Below are 18,706 nucleotides of genomic sequence, written 5' to 3' on the forward strand. Positions count from 1 at the left end.
CTGAAGTGGGATTTAAGAAGGCGCAATCAGACAATTTACCTATGGTTGACTCCTTTATTGTGGCCGCCTTCCTTAAAAACAGTGATTCTTTCGACGCCGCCGAGATGCGTGGAGTGAAAGCAAGCTATTTAATGCATAGGAAAATTTTTAAGTTTTAACATTGTTTTCTGTTTATAAATACTTATTTTTGAAATCAAATAAACTATCCTTCATCAGCGGTTAATTATTAGCTGCCCATAATTTTAATACCAAACTTATCATGTGGTTCTCTTATATCAGCTCCATAGTCGTTAGAATATAAGTAATGAAACAATAGACTAATGTACAAATATGTTTCAGGCATGATTAATGCCCAATAATTCTGAATTATTACAACATCTTCACTCACCAATAATACGATTCGGCATTTAGCAAACTAAATGTGTCTCATAATATGACACTATCTCTGAAAAAAGAAAAAAGGAGCTGCACTTTGTGTTGCTGCTCCTGATTTTGAGAAGACAAAGAATATTTCTTGTCTATGGATTGAGTATGACCATGATTTTGTAATGAATGTTGTGGCTGCCGCCACAAGGTTTTGGGAGAAAAATATTTTTCCTATTCTTTTCAACAGCTGTAAACATGATTAGTTTTTTTTAGTTACCCCAGAACTGGCCCCATATGCTACTTGTTATATTTTTGTAATAAATTTATTTTGCACTCCCTTTCATTGTCCGCATTTTTTCAAGTATGCTACTTTATTAATGGAGCCTGAAGATTAATTAAGCCACAAGATATAATAATCACATCATCCATCAAGGTAATAAGATTGTGATCTATACATGCATGAGGAACTAACATTTTAAATTCCCTAATGCGTCTGATAACACGCTCAACATGAATCCTCAAGCTGGCAATATTTTCGTCTCCATTACTTCCTTTTTGGTGCTCTTAACTTCAGACTTAACACTGGGGGGTGGAATTAATGTGCAGCCTTTTGTACCAAGAAAGCCATCAATGTGTTTGTAACCCCGATCAGCCATCACAGCACAATGAGAAGGCAAGTATTTAAAGTAATCACATTGCTCTACAAGCAGTGAATCAGATATCCGACCTCCAAAGCCCTTAGATATGTAATTTATTAATCCATCAGGTGAGCTAGACACCAAGTACTTCAGAGTATTTGCAGACTTGTATTCCGACCATGTTAGAGCTTGTTTTACAGGGTCCGATGGTTTTTCTATCTCTACTTCTAAGCAATCAATAATTGATTGTACATGGCTACACCTTGATCGAAATGGTATGGGCAGTAACTCTAATATCTTTTTCTTGGCTGGCCATATAATGAGCTGTTTCATACATTGGGATATTTTTGGAACAGCATCATGAATCACCCTACTAGCTGTGCTGAATGATATGCTTAAGTCATCAGAGAGAATAGTAAAGCATTCATTAAGTCTAATCTTTTTCAGAGTTAGCATGATCATGGACATATGTAAATTTGTGTTTCTCTGAAGAGTGCCCAGAATTAAGCAACAGTTTTCAGGTACACCCATGTATAGCTTAGGGTTTCTATTAAATAAATTTATTAGTGCAATTGCTAATTGCTTTCTTTCAACTGAGTCATTTTCATTAAGAAATTCAGCTTCTGAGTCATTAGATGAATTATCAGAAAAAATGTACTCATCTTCTTCACTCATATCCTCCTCAGAGCTCGACTCCTCACAAGTTTCACTGACTTTCCTTCTCTTCAAACTTTGAATGGGGGGTGTCTGGGTATTTACATATTTTATTTTTTTTGGTGATGTCGCCCTATCAGAAGCACATGTCTTTATTTGCGTTTGTTTGCTCCTGAATTCTGTGCGAACTTGAACCCCAACACTTGATGACACTTGAGAGGAAATACCTGAACTACTCTCCCGGTCATCCTCTGACTTAGCTTCAAGTTCACATAGTTTGTCAGCTTCATTGCCACTGGAACCTGTGCTCAATTATTTATATATATGAATTGAAAAATGCAAGTATCAAAGCTCCATGCACACGTACTTAAACCGGTAGAAAAATGCTCAGCAAGGTCAACCCGAAAACCTTGCTGCGCATGCTGCACCACCCCGCGAAAGTCTCCATCAACACGGTAGAAAAATCTTATAATAATACTTTTCTTGAAATATAATAACACTTTTTCCGTTCATAATTAAATTTTTCCTATGATGTGATTGTTTGTAACTTTTCAATTTATATTACGTGGCAATAACATCCTTTGGCTCAATTCAATCTTTTTTAACTCACAAAAATAAGATTTGCAACCTTACTGGCACGTACGCTGAAATCTACATCTACATAATACCCCGCAAGCCGCCTAAAAGGCGTGTGGCAGGGGGTGTTAGGACACCAGCCGTTTACAGCTATTAAAAAAAAAAGAAGTGCTCTAACGAGGTTGGGACAAGCGTTTATTAAAGTCCTTTATTGTTCGGGGGAAAAACGAATTCTTATATCTATCCGTTCGGCTAAAAATCTCTCTTAATTTATCGCTTCTGTCGGACCTGGATATATAGTGTGGCTCTAAGATTATGTTCTCTGTGTCGCTCTTAAATATATCCATTCTTAATTGTTCAAGCAATCTAAGCCTAGCGCGCAGCCTCCGAGTCTCCAACGGCTCCCAGCCTAATTCGCTTAACATCTGGGTAACACTGTCTGTACGCCCGTAGCGGTTTTTGACGAAACGCGCAGCCTTCCTTTGTATCTTATTCAGCTCGCGGATTAAGTCTTTCTGCACTGGATCCCATACACTGGCTGCATATTCAAGGTGCGGTCGGACGAGAGCGAAATAGCACCTTTCTTTTACTTTCTCATCCGAAAATCTTCCCACAATACGCTTGACGAATCCTAATTTCTTCAGGGCCATGCCGCAAATATTCTTTATATGAGTTCCCCACGTGAGGTTCGAGGTTATCGTAACTCCCAGGTACTTCACTTCGTCTGTTGCCTTTATGTTAATGCCATCCACTGCATAAACATTGTTAGTGTTGGACGAATTCCGCAAAAAATGTACCGCCATGCATTTGCTCAGATTAAGTTCGAGTCCCCACTCTTGACTCCACAAATGAACGTTGTTTAAGTCCGATGATAGATTTCCATAGTCAGAGTGATCACTAATTTCGCGATAGATGACAGCGTCGTCAGCAAATAAACGTATTTTACTGCTAATGCGGGAGCACAGATCGTTAATGTATATAATGAACAACAGGGGGCCGATTACGCTTCCTTGTGGAACACCTGATGTAACTTTTACAACATCAGAGCTAATTCCGTCAAGAACTACTTTTTGTTTACGATCTCTGAGGAAGTCGCGTATCCAGTTTACAACTGTTTCGTTTAATCCGCATGACTGTAATTTGTATAAATGTTGTATGAAATGATCCTCACAACAGAAAGCTGTTTATAATTTCGAGATAGAATTTACGTCTCTTCTGCAGGCTCTCAACCATTTTAATCTCTTCTTCGAATCTTTCGGGACATAAATGAAAACCTTCTTCGGCGTGGAATTTGAGGTATTTGAGCAACAGGGCACGACACAAGATTTGTAAAACATTCTCTCTTTTTTCTCGTTTACATCCATTATGCTTGTTATGCTTGAATGAAATAATCAATTAAGATTAGTGAAAATCACTAATTAAGAAGCAAAAGCAATAATTTACTCGAAATGCCGTTTCATCATCCATCCACTTACTTTCTTGTCAAAATGTAAACAATGGTCTCTAGCGATATCGTTCTGTGACGTCACGCGTCCATTGCCCCATGACGCAGTGTTTTCAGGCTGCCGAGAAAGAATTATTTTTAAAGAGTGATATCTCAGTAAAAAACCGCAGGTCGCCTGTGAAATTTTTACCAAATCCATTACAGATAGTGGTCTTCCGATTCATCTGGTTATAAAAAATTGTGGTTCGTGGGTATCGTAACTCCCAAAGTCGTCCAGTGAACTTCGCAAGCATATGAGCAACCCCAGGAGAAGGAGCCATGTCGCGCCCCCGACGGGAACAACAGCAGCGGTGAGTGGTATGCCATCGGCCCGGCTCGACTTTGATTTAAACAATATACAGTCCACATTTATTATCACGATCGGAAGTGATCATATGAGTTACGAATCCACGAGAGGTTCGAGGGTATCGTAACTCCCAGGTACTTCACTTCGTCTGTTGCCTTTATGTCAATACCATCCGCAGAATAAACATGATTATTTACAGTCCCATTAAAAGAATATATTGCGAGATTATAAATATATCTCAGCTATATAGCCTGTGCGTCCACACTTTCCTCGGTCATCCTCTCTCCACCACGTCCGTCTAATTATTGGAGGAGAGGAGAGAAGCGGGGAGAAGCAGACCGCGAGAGACTGATGGGAACCGGCCCAGGTGTTCCACCGGTTGACGTCACATCCACACTTCCAAATCTTCATGACGAGGAGGAAGAGATGAAGATGTACTTTTATATTTTTCCATTCCATTCTCTCGAAAAACCAAAATGAGTCTCTGAAACGGCGTTTTCCAGATTAACCCTTAAAGTGCCAATCGCGCTCCTCCAATCTCTCGCGAAAAGTGGCAGGAGCGCCGCTATCGTGCTCCTCAAGCAATGCCACTCTTAGATGCTGATAATTAACTAATCATACAATTGTCAATATTTATTTTATTTTAAAAACGACTATTTTCTTCAAATTATAAAAATTAACCAATAATTCGTCATATAATACAATAAAAAGGTAAAACACATATAATAACGATTTCGTAAAGTTTTTGAACATATACCTTTACTTATTTTTGAGACCTAATTTTTTTCCCTGACCTACTGCAAAATCAGCAAAAATGCCTCGGCACTTTTGGCATAGTTCCTAGAAAATTCGTTGCCACTCAAAGGGTTAACAGACTCGTCCTTCTCCCCTTTCTTTTGCATCCTACTTCATTCAAGTTCATCCGAATAAAGATTCAAAGGTGAGCTTCTAAACTTCTAAGTTTGAACATGAAGAGTTTGAAGACGCTCAAAGATGAACGATATCGACAAACAAAATGACGAATGAGTAATTTTTCAACCGAAATTTATTGCTTAAACATAAGTCGTATTCCGTAGGTACACAAATTATACCAATCATAGCTGCGTAATTAACAAAGCGTCTCCCAATGACGCCATTACATCCCATGGCAATCGTATGTATTGCATTCATAGAAAAGGGCATTGCCCTTAGCATTGAATGCTATACACACGACTTAGAGCTCGTATTATAGTCTTCTAGTAAGGGTATGAAGTTTTATTTGTACCATGGTTAACGCAAATCAAATATCATTAAAAAGGCCATAATAGTGAGCTTTACAAGAACACATTCACACTAACCTGATGGTGCTAAAAAAAATTAAAAATTGTAAAATAGGGAATGGAGTGTACAAGTTGTTTTCATTAAATGTTGCATTTGCCTGAAAATGTGAATTCTACCTAAACGTGGTGCTATTACCAGGAAATATGTCATTTATCAATCCGTTTCAATTGGAAGAGCGCGGTAGGCCATTGCAAATGAATCCGACCAGTACTGGTGAACTTGGCGCCCTTGAGGCATACTCTGGGGTGAGCTTTACCTGCACCAACCCAAACCAAACTTGTGTTTCAGAGCACTGATGACGAATAGTTAACAAAATTAACATTATTTTACAGGCTATAAATAAATTAATAATTTATATAACAGGCTAAACCGTACCACTAATATTATTCATTCGTTTTATATTTTTCTGAACAATGCGTGATTATTTAAACATTGCGCTGTTAAGTGTTCGTCACTCGTGTGATGTTACATGAAGGGGTGACAAGCCAATGATATATTACAAGCGAATTTTTCTCTGAAAAAGTTTGGCAGAGACATTCATGGAATAAATATAAAAAAAATTGGCTGCCAAGGGATACGAGAGAGTCTCAGTTCTGTGCTGACATCGAGTGGAAAATCAAACTACTAAACGATTCAGTTTATACTTTTTGCCTAATTTTATTACCTAACTCTGTTTAGGTAGAAAAATCACTCGTGCGTCTTGGCTTCTCAAACCATCATGTATATATATTTTTTAAATTTTCTTTCACAAAGACCAAGTGCGAGTGTGGATGAGCAAAAGCCTCTGAAGTGGCGCTCTCCAGGTAATCCGCCTCGTCCCTATCCAACCTTTTCATTTATTCCAACCTCTCTCTTTATGAGGCGCCCTCTAACCAGAAGCCCTCACGGGAGCGGAACCTCCCTTTTAACATATATCTTGATCCGTTCCGTTGCTTTGGTCCTTTTGAGCGGCCGAGACTCCTTAAACGTCAAACTGCAACGAGGAGAGAGGAGCTTCCCAGGGATTCTCTCTTTCTCTTTTTTTCCCCTTGCTTTTCGCTACATCTTTCTGACAGGAACACACGCAGCGGTTGAAGGGATCTGCCCCGCACGTTGTTGAGCGCCGAGTGATGCTCCTCTGTTAAAAAGGCCTGGGCTGGGGGAAGCAGGCCTTGGCTAATTGCTGGGGGCGGACCGGCGTCGGTTTCCCGTTTCGCAGCTGTCATCCCCGGCGGTTTTTGTGAAATCACACCGCATTCTCCTCAGGGAGAAAAGTAACATGCGAGGCGGCCTGGCGGAATGTTGAAAGCATCCTGACGGAATAAGCCGAGTGCGAAATGAATTTCCTGCGCGGAAGACGAGCGCGGGGAAGCTAAAGAGTGTGAGAAAGGGGTGGTAAATGACCCAATCTGGATGATAAGAGGATTTTTCAAGCGTCAATTAGCCGCAATTAGAGAGATCTACACCACACCTTTCTTACGGTCTATCTTTTTTTCGTCGGAGACTGTCCATTAAAGCGTATTAAGTCTTTGAGGATAAAAAAGTTTGGAAAAAGTCCGCTTCACCAGCAGAGGAAATGCTACAGGAGGTAGTAGGTACGTTGAGAGGCGAGTTGATTGCAAAAAATGGAAAAAGATGAGTGAAAGGCTTGATGCCCGACAGGAAATCAGAATGCATGCAACATATGGAGAACTTGGGCTACAGATCATGTCTTTGAGGGAGAAATAAGTGAGTTTCACATACAACGGTAACGCTGAGCGAGGCGTAAGTTGAGATACGAATTTTTCTAATACTTCCCACTTCCCTTTTTTAATGGAGATGATACAAAGACTACAAGCCTGACAGGTAGTCTGAATAAAAAAGGAGAAATGATATGATAAACGAAATTAACTACCATAAATTGACAGTTAATTCAGTTGTTAAAATGATCCAATAAGCCAGATGATAATTAACGCGCCTATTAGCCGCGCCTAAAGAGCTCCAGCCTCACCTTTCCTGTGGTCCATATTCTTTACTGTCGGAGATTTGTCATTGAACCGCATTGAGTATTTGAGAAAAAATAGAAAAAAAACATGCTCGACGTCATCTAGTATAGAGAGAAAATGCATGAAGACGATTACCTAGTGAAAAAGGAGGTATCGTAAAATGAGCTGTATCGTAGTAATTTCTTTCGTGAGATTAGCACCCGTGATTTGTTAGTTCTAACCGCGATTCATGGAAAAACATCTCGAAATGAAAAGTAACCCGGATATCATATGGAATTGTGAAGTTATCTCCGGATGCTAAGTATGCACCACAGGTTGAGATTAAACGACAAATTGCTATCATTTCATGCATTTATTTATGTTTCGTACCTGACCTCAGTTTACTCAATTTTTCAATTTGTCGTTTTTTTTGTTATTTGTCTTGAGGTATCCCAATACAGGCAATGCCTAAAAGGGATCCCTAATTTATCCATGTTTATTTGAAATGTAAAATTGGCTTGTAATGTTGATTCCACGGATAAATATTTTTTTATTACTTATAATTTTACCAATTAAACACGCATCACTCTATTAATTTAATTAATTAATAGAGTGATGCGGCTAACAAACAAAATTCAACTCATTTCCAACACCATATGCCAAGCTGTTTTCTTTTATGGTACTGCAGAAGAATGAAAGATGGCGTCCAGTCCATAATAATTTATCCTTTGAACGAATGAAGCAGAGGCACAAATTTGTTCACTGAGATAAATACACCAAAGGATGAAGTTCGCTATGAAAAAATATTTGACTTAGCCGGGATTCGAACCCGGATAGTTCGCCGAAGTTCGCTCTGAGAAGATGGCTTGGTGGTGTAACTGGTAGCACGCCTGACCGGCAATCGGGAGATCCGGGTTCGAATTCCGGCTAAGTCAAATATTTTTTCATAGCGAACTTCATCCTTTGGTGTATTTAACTTTGCACCCGTGCGCGTGACTGCGTACAAAGTCACTTGTTCCTTCAGTGCTTTGTTCACTGAGCGCTAATTTAGACTTATTGTTAATATTTTCTGTTAAATGGCATCTAGAAAAGAAATCACCATAATCAGTTCACGAACTTCATTTTTAATACAAGAAGGACAGACACATCGAATTGACGGGTAATCTCCTCTTACATAATCGCATTGCCTAGAATTTTTTCCGCCATCTTAATTTTTTCCCACTTTCATTTATTTTTTACGTACGAATTCTGTTCAAATATTTTTATTTTTTTTGCATAGAGAAAGAGTTAAGAAGCGGGAGTTCTACCACCTGCCTACCTTAATAGACCAACAACCGTAAAATTGATGGCTTAAACGTTTCTATTTTGTTGGTAAAGGCTACGCATGTTTTATTCAGGAAATCACTATCTTGTATTACGTCTGGCCATTTTGATGATTTTGCTAGCGTATTTATGCATTTAACATTCCTCATTACGTTTTGAACGGAAATATACAGCATGACTGCCATATCGTTGCGTGTGGTAGGCCAGGGCGGGGATGCAGGAACGACGTACTCGCTTTTAAAATATTTTACTGTGAAATGCGTCGTAAAAAGTACTCAATTACATTGATAAATAAAAAAAATGGCAGTCGTGGGACTACCGTTGGAGGTGAAAACTTTTCATCTTAAAAATTTTGGACGTTGATTGATTTATAAAAATGTACAAGAAGCCTATGCTACTAACTGGATTAGGAATATACACAATTATACATATATGTAGTAGCGGTGACGGTGACGCGAGTCCAATGTCTTTTACCCATCTACAAAAGGGCTCAACACGTCATAACAAGTTTTCACTTTTACCCATTCCACAAAATTGTACATACAGAATATACAATTAAACATATATTTAGTAGCGGTGTTGGTGACGGTGATGCGAGTCCAATGGTTTGTACCCATCCACAAGTACTGTATATATAGCGAGTGTATTGTGTACATACTGAATATACATAGGTAATTATACGTATATGTAGTAGCCGTGACGGTGTCGCGAGTCCAATGTCTTTTACTCACCTGCAAAAGTGCTCAACGCGCCATAAGATGTTATCACTTCAAAAAGTTATATTTAACGTTTTTTCAGTTCATATCAACATAAACGAAGAAATAATATAAGTACTATCCGTCAAAACTACGGATAATGGTGTTTCTGGGTAGTCATATAACCCCGGTCCTTCCAGTGTTAAAACTCGGTATGTACTCACCGGCGGCGATGATGTGGAATACGCAGGGGTGCCTCTGGCTGCCGATGCGGTTGGTGGCCCAGCAGAGCAGGGTGCCGTAGTCCAGCTCCGTGTTCGGCGTGTAGGTGAGCGTGGAGGTTCTGGGTGCGGTGAGGCCCCTGCCAATGTGGGCCGCAGCCACGTCCACGGTGTCTGCGGAGTTGTTGAACGTCCAGCGGAAGTGCACCTCGGGAGGGTTGGCCTCCACAGTGCACGAGATGTTCGCCTTCTCCTGCTTCGCCACCCCGTGCACTCGCGTCTGATTCGGCGCGCACGTCGGAGAATCTGTGAAAAATATAGAGAAACGGTGATATTAATACCATGTGCATTATTTCATATGCTACCGCGAGAACAATAGTGAAATATATACTTATTTTATTTATATGATCTGATATTCCGTATTTATATGATTTGATATATGCTGGCGTCCGTAAGATATGGTTAACTTCGTTGGAAAAGACACTGCTCTTGAATTTATCTAAAAGGTTTAATCTATTTTTCAATATACGGTCCGACAGAGATTCCCATCCGAGTTTATCTAAGAGGTCAGTTACACTAACAAGACTATCGTGACGACCTTTCACGTATCTGGCAGCTCTTCTTTGCACGCGTTCTAACTCTGCTATTAAGCCTTTTTAATTAGGGTCTCAAACACTGACAGTGTATTCTAAGTGTGGTCTAGCGAGGGAAAAGTAGCTAATTTCTCTCTCTTCGTCGTCGCACTTTCCTAATATTCTTTTAACAAAACCCATTTTACGATTAGCTTGACCGGTTATTTCTCGAATATGTTTATTCCACGATAGATCATTATTGAGTCTAACTCCTGGATACTTCACGGATTCATCTGCCATTAATTGGGTGCCCCAAAAAATTATTAATTTAACCAGTATTCGAACCCGGATCCCCCGATTTCCGGTCGAGTTCTTTACCTAGTTAAGCTACCGAGAAATCAATCATATTAGAGAATCAAGCTAGAAATCAATATTAGCATTTATTCGAAAAAGGTTATTCGGGCTTCCAGCCGCGTGGTCTCCCTCCATTCTGCCGACGTTTCGGAACACGAGTTGGGTTCCATCCTCAGGGCTAATGGTGAGTGTTTGCCAGCTTATATAGTCTTCAATTGGTTGTAAGGTCTAACGTGATTGGCCGGGAGGAAGCCAATCTTATTTTCCTAAGTGCCGGTTTCCATACATTACTTAGTGAATACCCGTCGTCACGGTTAAGGGCGTTACTTGTCAGCCGGATCTCGATGGATTCCTTTACCAGTCTTTCCCAGAATTTAGTCTCACGGCATTGAATTTTCATGTGGTCCCACTTCACCCTATGGTCGGATTCAATAGCGTGTTCTACAACCGCGGATTTTTCTGGTTGGCAGAGCCTAGGGTGTCTCTTATGTTCTTTGATCCTGGTGTTAATGGTTCTCCCCGTTTCCCCAACGTACACCTGCCCACACTCGCAAGAAAAGTTTTTGGAAGCCCGAATAGCCTTGTTAAAATATATTCGCCGGGAAATCATCAGATTTTACTTGATAAAAGATAGTTCACGGCGTAATTCGGTGGAAATATTTGATATTAAACATAATGAAAAGCACTGGTCTATTTTCACACACACTCACATAATGCCACCTTGAAAATGTCTTTATGTGCCGAAACATAGATGGGTTGGAATAAAAAAAATATGGTCACAGGCAGGTACTTTTGATTACGTTAAATGTACATGAATTGTCATGCATTCCCCTGGACCGGGAATCGAACCCCGAGCCCTCAGATTTCCGGGGCACTTCGCGGACCACTACGATATTTTCGCTTCTGATATCCCATGGCAACTGTACCGAGGCTCACGTCTTGTTAAATGTTAGGCTTATAAGGATAGCATAGTGGTCAGCTGAGTGGCCAGTTAAACCAAAGGCGTGTGATTCGATTCCCGGTCCATTGGGAACTTTCTGTCTCACTAAATTCACGTTTATATCATAATTTGATGATTGAATAATTTAACTTTATATTTTTCACAGAATTGAGACTCGCAAAGCGCGTTTCACCACACTATGGGATAATCATGAGCGTTTCCCCACCGCAACGCGCGGACATACCACATGATATGAGATGTGATACAAGAGAAAAAGAGGAGTTACGGTTTGGAGTGTCAGGGTTTATGTTATACCATGTTTCCTCACAATATTTATTCATCATGACTAGATATGCGTGAAAATCGCAAATGCGATATAGATGCGATGTGCACTAATAAATGCGACATAGATGCGATGACTGGACTTTTATGATACTTCTACGCAAATTTGCCTTTTCGACGGCAAAATTCGTACATTTTGTGCCGAGCGCAGTTTAAATGCTCCGCCGACACTCACCGCTTAAAGCATTTGAGCGACTGGCCAGCTGATAGTTGGCTGGGACTCTACGTGGCCGCGAACTACAATTGGGCGCGGGCAAGCTACACCTCCGCCACTATATATCTTATTCCCTAATTTATTATTGCTCTACAACATAATTATTTAAAATATTCTGTATTTTGTCATATAACTGGGTTTCACTACATTTTATCGTCATTTACCTCATTATGAAAATAAAAAAATAGACGCTACAAAATGCGATAAACTGTCATTGAAAGTGCAATAAATAAAAAATGAAAGTGCGATTTTCACGTATCTCTAATCATGACTCATATAAATCTTGAGCCCTTATGAAGGAATACAAATTTCTCAATGTTGGCATGGGATGATACTTTGATTACTTCAACTGTCCTCTTCTAGCTATTTCCATTTGTTTTATAAATTAAGAAATCGATTGAAGGAATTTTGTGCAATAAAAATAATATTGATTATTTAGCACCAACTGTAAGCGAGAAAAACGAAAAAAAATTTATCGATTCGCAATAAAAAATGTAATTAAATCAAGTCATCGAATTCGTGAAATATTTCATTCGATGAAATTGTGGGGAAAAGACTAGCATCGCCCGCTAGAAGGTCGATAAAGAGAAAAAAGCCACGTCCCCGCTACAAAACTTTGCACGAGATCGTTAGCATCCTAAAATTCATTTCCTTCCCATTTAATCGGGTTTCCTGGCGTAAAAAAATTCTTCATGCCCAAAGCCCCGTTGGCGAACAAAGTTGAAATGAACGGTTCAAAGCAGAGTTAACTACGCTGTCGCTAAACCGAATAGGAAATAGAAAAATATAATCCAACGCCGGGGAAACAATGCACGTTAAGTGAGATTTAGTGACCCACCGCAACCCATATCGGCATCAGCCTTAGGAAAAAGAACTCTATCAACCGAGAATGGAAATGAAATGGGAATACGAGCGAATACAAAAGCGATATCGATATTCTATGATGATGCACTCGGAAGGCAGGGTCTGAAATACAGAGGTCATGTGGAAAAACACAAAATATGGATGATTTACCAGAGAAAATTCATAAAAGATGCGAGAAAAACATAGACGCCAGACAAAAATATATCTATATTGATTGGAAAAGCGTTTAGGACAAAAAACCTACCCCAAACATATTGAACTAAAATGGGCTACAAATAATCTTTTGGAAATGCCAATAGTTATTTATAGGTAAATTTTAATTTTACAATGAAAATGCCAAAATAAAAACCTTGCGAAAATAGAAACTCTGAATCACAAAGTATAACTTTTTCCACACTATAGCGATTCATAGCAAAATATAGGGACTTGCTAAACATTGGCGAAAATCAGGTATTCCAGAATAATATATTCCCTGAGAAACCGAGCATTTTTCTATTTGTTTCCCATATGAGAATTTCCAGAAGAGCAAGAAAGAGTATATATCCTTCATAACGTGTCCACTTATAACCTAATAATGACTACCTTGATTTCGTTTACTCTTGACTTTGATGAATTTTGTTAATTTCAAAGTTGATTAAATTCAGACTTCAGCTCCAAAAAGTGAGACGATTCTTTGTTGGTAAGAAACTAAAGAAAATTTAACTTTCATACAAATTTTACTAAAATTTCTATACGAATACATACCTGAAAAGACATTTAGACACAGTCCTTATTCAATACCTTGCGAGCAACATGTGACTAAAAACCATCCTAGTTGTGTAAACGGTTTAATGAAGATCTTATATTAAGACCTTCGCGATATCTCGCATTTCACGACATATTTAACGCCTAATGCTCTAAGTAGCAAACTACAAAATTAATTTTTCAATTTATACTGCCCAACGTCCACATATAAAGAATAATAAAACGGACAGGTCGCACCAATTAGATACCTACGCAAACAAGTAACAAGTTGAAGCGGGCAAAGTGGCCCGAAATGTTTTCTTAACGAGCAACACAATCACAAAAAAAACACCGCACTTAACGGAAGCCAAATGAGAATTAAAAAATAATAGGTTGTTAATTACGATCGGAAGAAATGAAAACGTAGTTTTATAAAAAGGAACGGCAGCTAGCTAGCAATTAACTTTGCGAGCAGCATGGATAAATAGTGTGATAAGACATAGGGGGGGGGGCGAAATAAAGCGTCTTCTTCCTCTTTCCGAGATCAAACGCTGAGGAAAGGAAAATAAAAAAATAAGATTACGGGAGGAGTATTTAAGGGTCACGTCTGCATTACTCTCCGAGGGAAACGTGCATTGAATATCCGGGCTGCCACCAACCCCCTTAAGGCACCACCATCCGGATCTTTAACACGTGAATGCCTGCAAACATTTGCTTTGTTTTTCCTCCGCTCCATATGAAGCTCTTAAAGGCGCTCTTTTATGCCCTGCGGGAGCGTGCTGTTTTTGAGTGGGTTATAAAGAGAGGGTGTGCTGCCTGTGGTGGATCTCCAGGGACAACTATACCGCTTCCTTCCACGATCGAATCGAAAGGAAAGAAAGATGACTGCCTCAAAACATATCAAAGATATCTAGTCATTCATCGATTGTGGAAAACAAATAGATCTTTGGTGGTGCTTCGTCTTTTTTTTTTACAAGAAATCCAGCTACTGGAAAACACAATGGCAACTTCATTTACTTGAAAATTATTCAAGTATTTGTTATCAAAACTAGATAATTTTTCGGAATTTTTTATATGATGAGGCGTTTAAAATTTTTAAAACTAAGCAAAATTGATCCATAATAATTTATCCGTTACCAAATTAAAATAATCCTCCAACAAAGAGATAAATAAGGATCGCGTATTCAAAGAATGGTAGGTCGAAATTAATCATCACAAAAATTATGATCGTTAATGTAATACTGTTAAAAGCTCTCTCGACTTTATTAAATAATTCACCTAAGACATACGAGGATAGTTTGGATGATGGAAAGTTTACCCATTTCACGCATTTTTGACGACGCTGGACTGAAAATTTTAATCATAAAAATTCAGCTATGTTCAATGGAGTAAAACCGTCATGGGAATGTGGAAAGGCAAAGACAGAAGGCAAAAAAATATTAATTTCAGAACTACCCTCTGAATCGCATCGGGATAATATAAAGAGCTATTGAGCCAATATTTGGGAGCACAGGGTGAACATTCAATTGAAGCGTCAAACCTATTGCTTTTAGTGTCATTTTATTGAACGACACCTCTGAAAACCAAACGACCTCCGCTACGAAGGACTTTTAAAGATGCTTACCTTGCCATAACATCAGAAAAGGCAGGGAATAATGTGGAGATGATACAAGCAATAAAACCGGGGTGCGTCTATCCCACTGTTCACAGCCGAACGATCATAACAAGACCCTGGGAAGAAGGTGTCGTAGATTGCCTTGCGTCACTTGTCTCTGCACGGGCGGAAACAACGTCATTCTACTTTTACGTCTGCAGACCACCCGCAGGAGAGGAATTGGAAGCATTGTAAAGGCACCACGCAATAAAATTGTTTGGAACGTTAAAACGCACTTGTGTCGACAATACGGCTGTTTAAGGATGACCCGTGTGAGCTCTGTCACTAAAAACTCAAAACTTTGGATGATAACGCTGACGCGATAGAATTTTTCAGTTCAACGTCTCCTTGCAAAGGCGATGATAAGTGGTTTATGGGAGGGGTTTTAGGTCAGGACGAAACCCATGAACCGAAGAAATTCGCATCATAGTTTTGTCGTTTTCAGCTAAATGCGTTCCGAGCGGACTGAAGTCATAAAATATGTCATTTCAAGAAACACCGCGTAGTCATAGATAGCAGTAAAATAAGTAAGGAAACCTACGCTTTGCGACATATTAATATGGCCAATGCCGTGGAATTATCGAGATAGAATCATCCGAAATCACGCGTACAAAGAGAAGGAAATTACGATTATCAGGGAACGAGAAAAGAAGAAGTAAATCAATCGAAAAAACGTGAGATATGATGAAAATTACACCTAGAGCGAAACAAGGCCCTCATTACCCTCATATTTGGGTGGCTTATTAAAGTTTATTTCACAGTAAAAACCTTTTATTTCATAGCTACTTGAAAACGATGGTTTAGAATCTTGTACTCACTGTCATCGTTTACTTTTATGAATTTGCAAAATCCGTCGGGAAGAAGCAATTAGGTCATGCTACACGAAAGTAGCATTACATAGTATGCTAACTGTCATAATATGCCAAATTATCTTTTATGAAAATGACAAAATTTAGAGAGATGGGACACTACGCACTCAACACTAAAAACAAGGAAATAAGACACTAAACACTAGGCATTGACGAAGGTGGTTAATTGTCGGTATGTAATGAAAAACCTTTCACGAAGTATTAAAGATACAGTACTTAATTTATCATTGTATACATTAAATTACACTCAAAATTTCAACATTACTATTTGGTAAAAGATTTATCGAATATCAAACAAAAAAGGCAATATAAACTTCGACTTTATAACCGAGAGATGCAGTATTCTTAAGAAAAAAATAATGCGAATAGGCAACGTGATCCGGTTAAAAACTCATATTAATATTTATTTTCAATACAGTATTCTTCGTGAGATGTTAGGTGCTTAGAGGAAGCATTTAACGATCTTTTTTGAAGGTATGGTCCTGTAAAACACACGGACACTATGATGATGATTAAGATATAATCTGGCATTTCCGGTTACAAAGAAATGTGGCAACGATAAAATCTATAATATAGCATTTCTGCTAATCTCTTCGATATATAGCATTGGAAAAAGCCATACCTGAGAGAATGCGACCTCAAAATGAACACACAAAGGATATGATTGACCGCAGTATCGGTGTACTTCAGAGAGAAGAAAATAGCATTCTTCTTGAGTGCGCAATAACCGTGATCTACTTGAGTCAATGAATCGATCGACTAACGTGGCCGTGTTGTTCGTTATAAATTTCCGGAGAAAACACTGATTTTGGGGAGAAACATCTTCAATGCAACAGATCGTAAATACAGGTATAAAGAACTTCTCGTGTCCCCTTGGAGAGACGTGAATTCTCATTGAATTCCCATAACTCGTGAAATTCAATGTAAGAATGGATCTATGAATGTATACATTTTCTCGTATGCGCAACATTCCTCAATCGACCTTGAGGAAAAGATATCACAATAAAGGATTTCCATGGCAAACGGGTATTGCGACGTGAGGAGAGGGAAAATTAAAATAAGCAAGCCGTGAGGGGATAAAAAAAGAAGCAGTATTCAGGCATATATGGCAGCATGTTATGAATTAGAGCAAGAGGAAAAATTAGAAAAGAAGAAAGAATTGAAAAATTATGTAATTTGAGGCTACAGAATGCAAACAAACAATAATGATAGTGTACAAGGAAAATACTAAAAACATGCAGTAGTCTCAAGATAAGGAGGTAGTTAATTTGGATAGCACTAAGAACACTTTCAATAAAAATCTTCAACGAGGTGATTCCTCTAACATATTGGGAGAAGGAACAGCCTCTGCATAGATCTACATTTACATAATACCCCGCAAGCTGCCTAAAAGGCGTGTGGCAGGGGGTGTTAGGACACCAGCCGTATAACATTACACGTTAATGGCCATTGGATTCAATTGTGGATCAATGACAACATTGATAAATATAGGACTTGAATGCAAAATTAGCGGAAAGAATAACTAAGGTTGAATTTTCAGAGAGATAAAACGAGGAAAGAAGCACAGGGCGTGCCTAGAAGAGATAAACAAAAAATATAGAGCAGTTATATCATAAGAAAGGGGAATTCGAGAATGTAAGATGCATAAGTCCTAGGGTTGTAATGCTATCTAAGAAATGCGAAAATGAAATAAATATTCGAAATGAAATTTAAGGGAAGAGAGATAAAAAGTGATAGCGAAATTAAAGGCAGGGGCGAAGGGGAGGATTTCTTTCTGGGGGGGGGGGGGACACAAGCAAGGCCGTATCCAGGATTTTGTTCTGGGGGGGGCACAAGGATACCCCGTAATACAAAACGAACGCAATGATAATGGAACCGTATTAAAAATCTTCCCTAGTTTTTAATGGTCTGGGGTGGGGGAGGCACGTGCCCCCCTCCTAGATCCGCCTATGATTAAGAGTTTTTATAGCCGTAATTAATGAGGTTTCCCATGGTTACGTGTAATGCAAGAATGCAGTGGTGTATGTTTTTGGTGATAGGCCTCCTGATTAATCCATTTACTTTGAGGACATAGAGGAGAGATAGAAAGCGGGAGAAAATAGCCAGGACGATTTAGGGGCTAACAAATATACTCTGAATAATCACGAATTTTCTTGCTCCTATAATATTATCACATCCACCATTGATTGGGAGCCAGATCCATAAAGTAACATGGAAGCACCGCGTTCATCCAAAACTAACTCATGAAAATATTGTTCTCAAATTTAACATGTAAAGAACGTCACAACAGGGTAAATAATTTTTTTTTAGCATTAGATGAAATTAAAGTTCCTAGACTTGAGGCAAAAAGAATGAGGAGGAATGCGGTAGAAAGAACATATGGAAAGAAGGGTTTCAAGAGTTAAGAGAAAATAAGCGTGGGGAATGAGAGGTACTCGAGTCAAACATCCCGTGGAAAATTTTCTTCCTCTTGCGTCGATTAGGGCGCGTCAAATGGGGCATTGTCACATTCGCCATTGAGCGGGCGACGGCTTTTCATTGGCGACGGCTGAAATCGTATGACATTCCGATCCGGAGTGAAACAATCACCGCCCCACACCCACTACCCAACACAGAACGTCCGGAAAAACGTAATCACGGACCCCTGG

At 39.1% G+C, this 18,706-nt stretch overlaps 1 protein-coding gene across 1 annotated transcript in view; it reads right to left on the reverse strand.

Annotated features, from left to right (window-relative positions):
• LOC124167664 (hemicentin-1) overlaps window positions 1-18,706 on the reverse strand; it is a 450,985-nt gene that overhangs the window by 148,255 nt on the left and 284,024 nt on the right. The window contains exon 7 of the mRNA XM_046545648.1: window positions 9,530-9,832. Within this exon, the coding sequence (XP_046401604.1) occupies window positions 9,530-9,832 (303 nt within the window). The remainder of the gene's footprint in view (window positions 1-9,529; window positions 9,833-18,706) is intronic.

The sequence above is a fragment of the Ischnura elegans genome, chromosome 11 (genome assembly GCF_921293095.1).
Source record: "Ischnura elegans chromosome 11, ioIscEleg1.1, whole genome shotgun sequence".
Classification (NCBI taxonomy): Eukaryota; Metazoa; Arthropoda; class Insecta; order Odonata; family Coenagrionidae; genus Ischnura; species Ischnura elegans.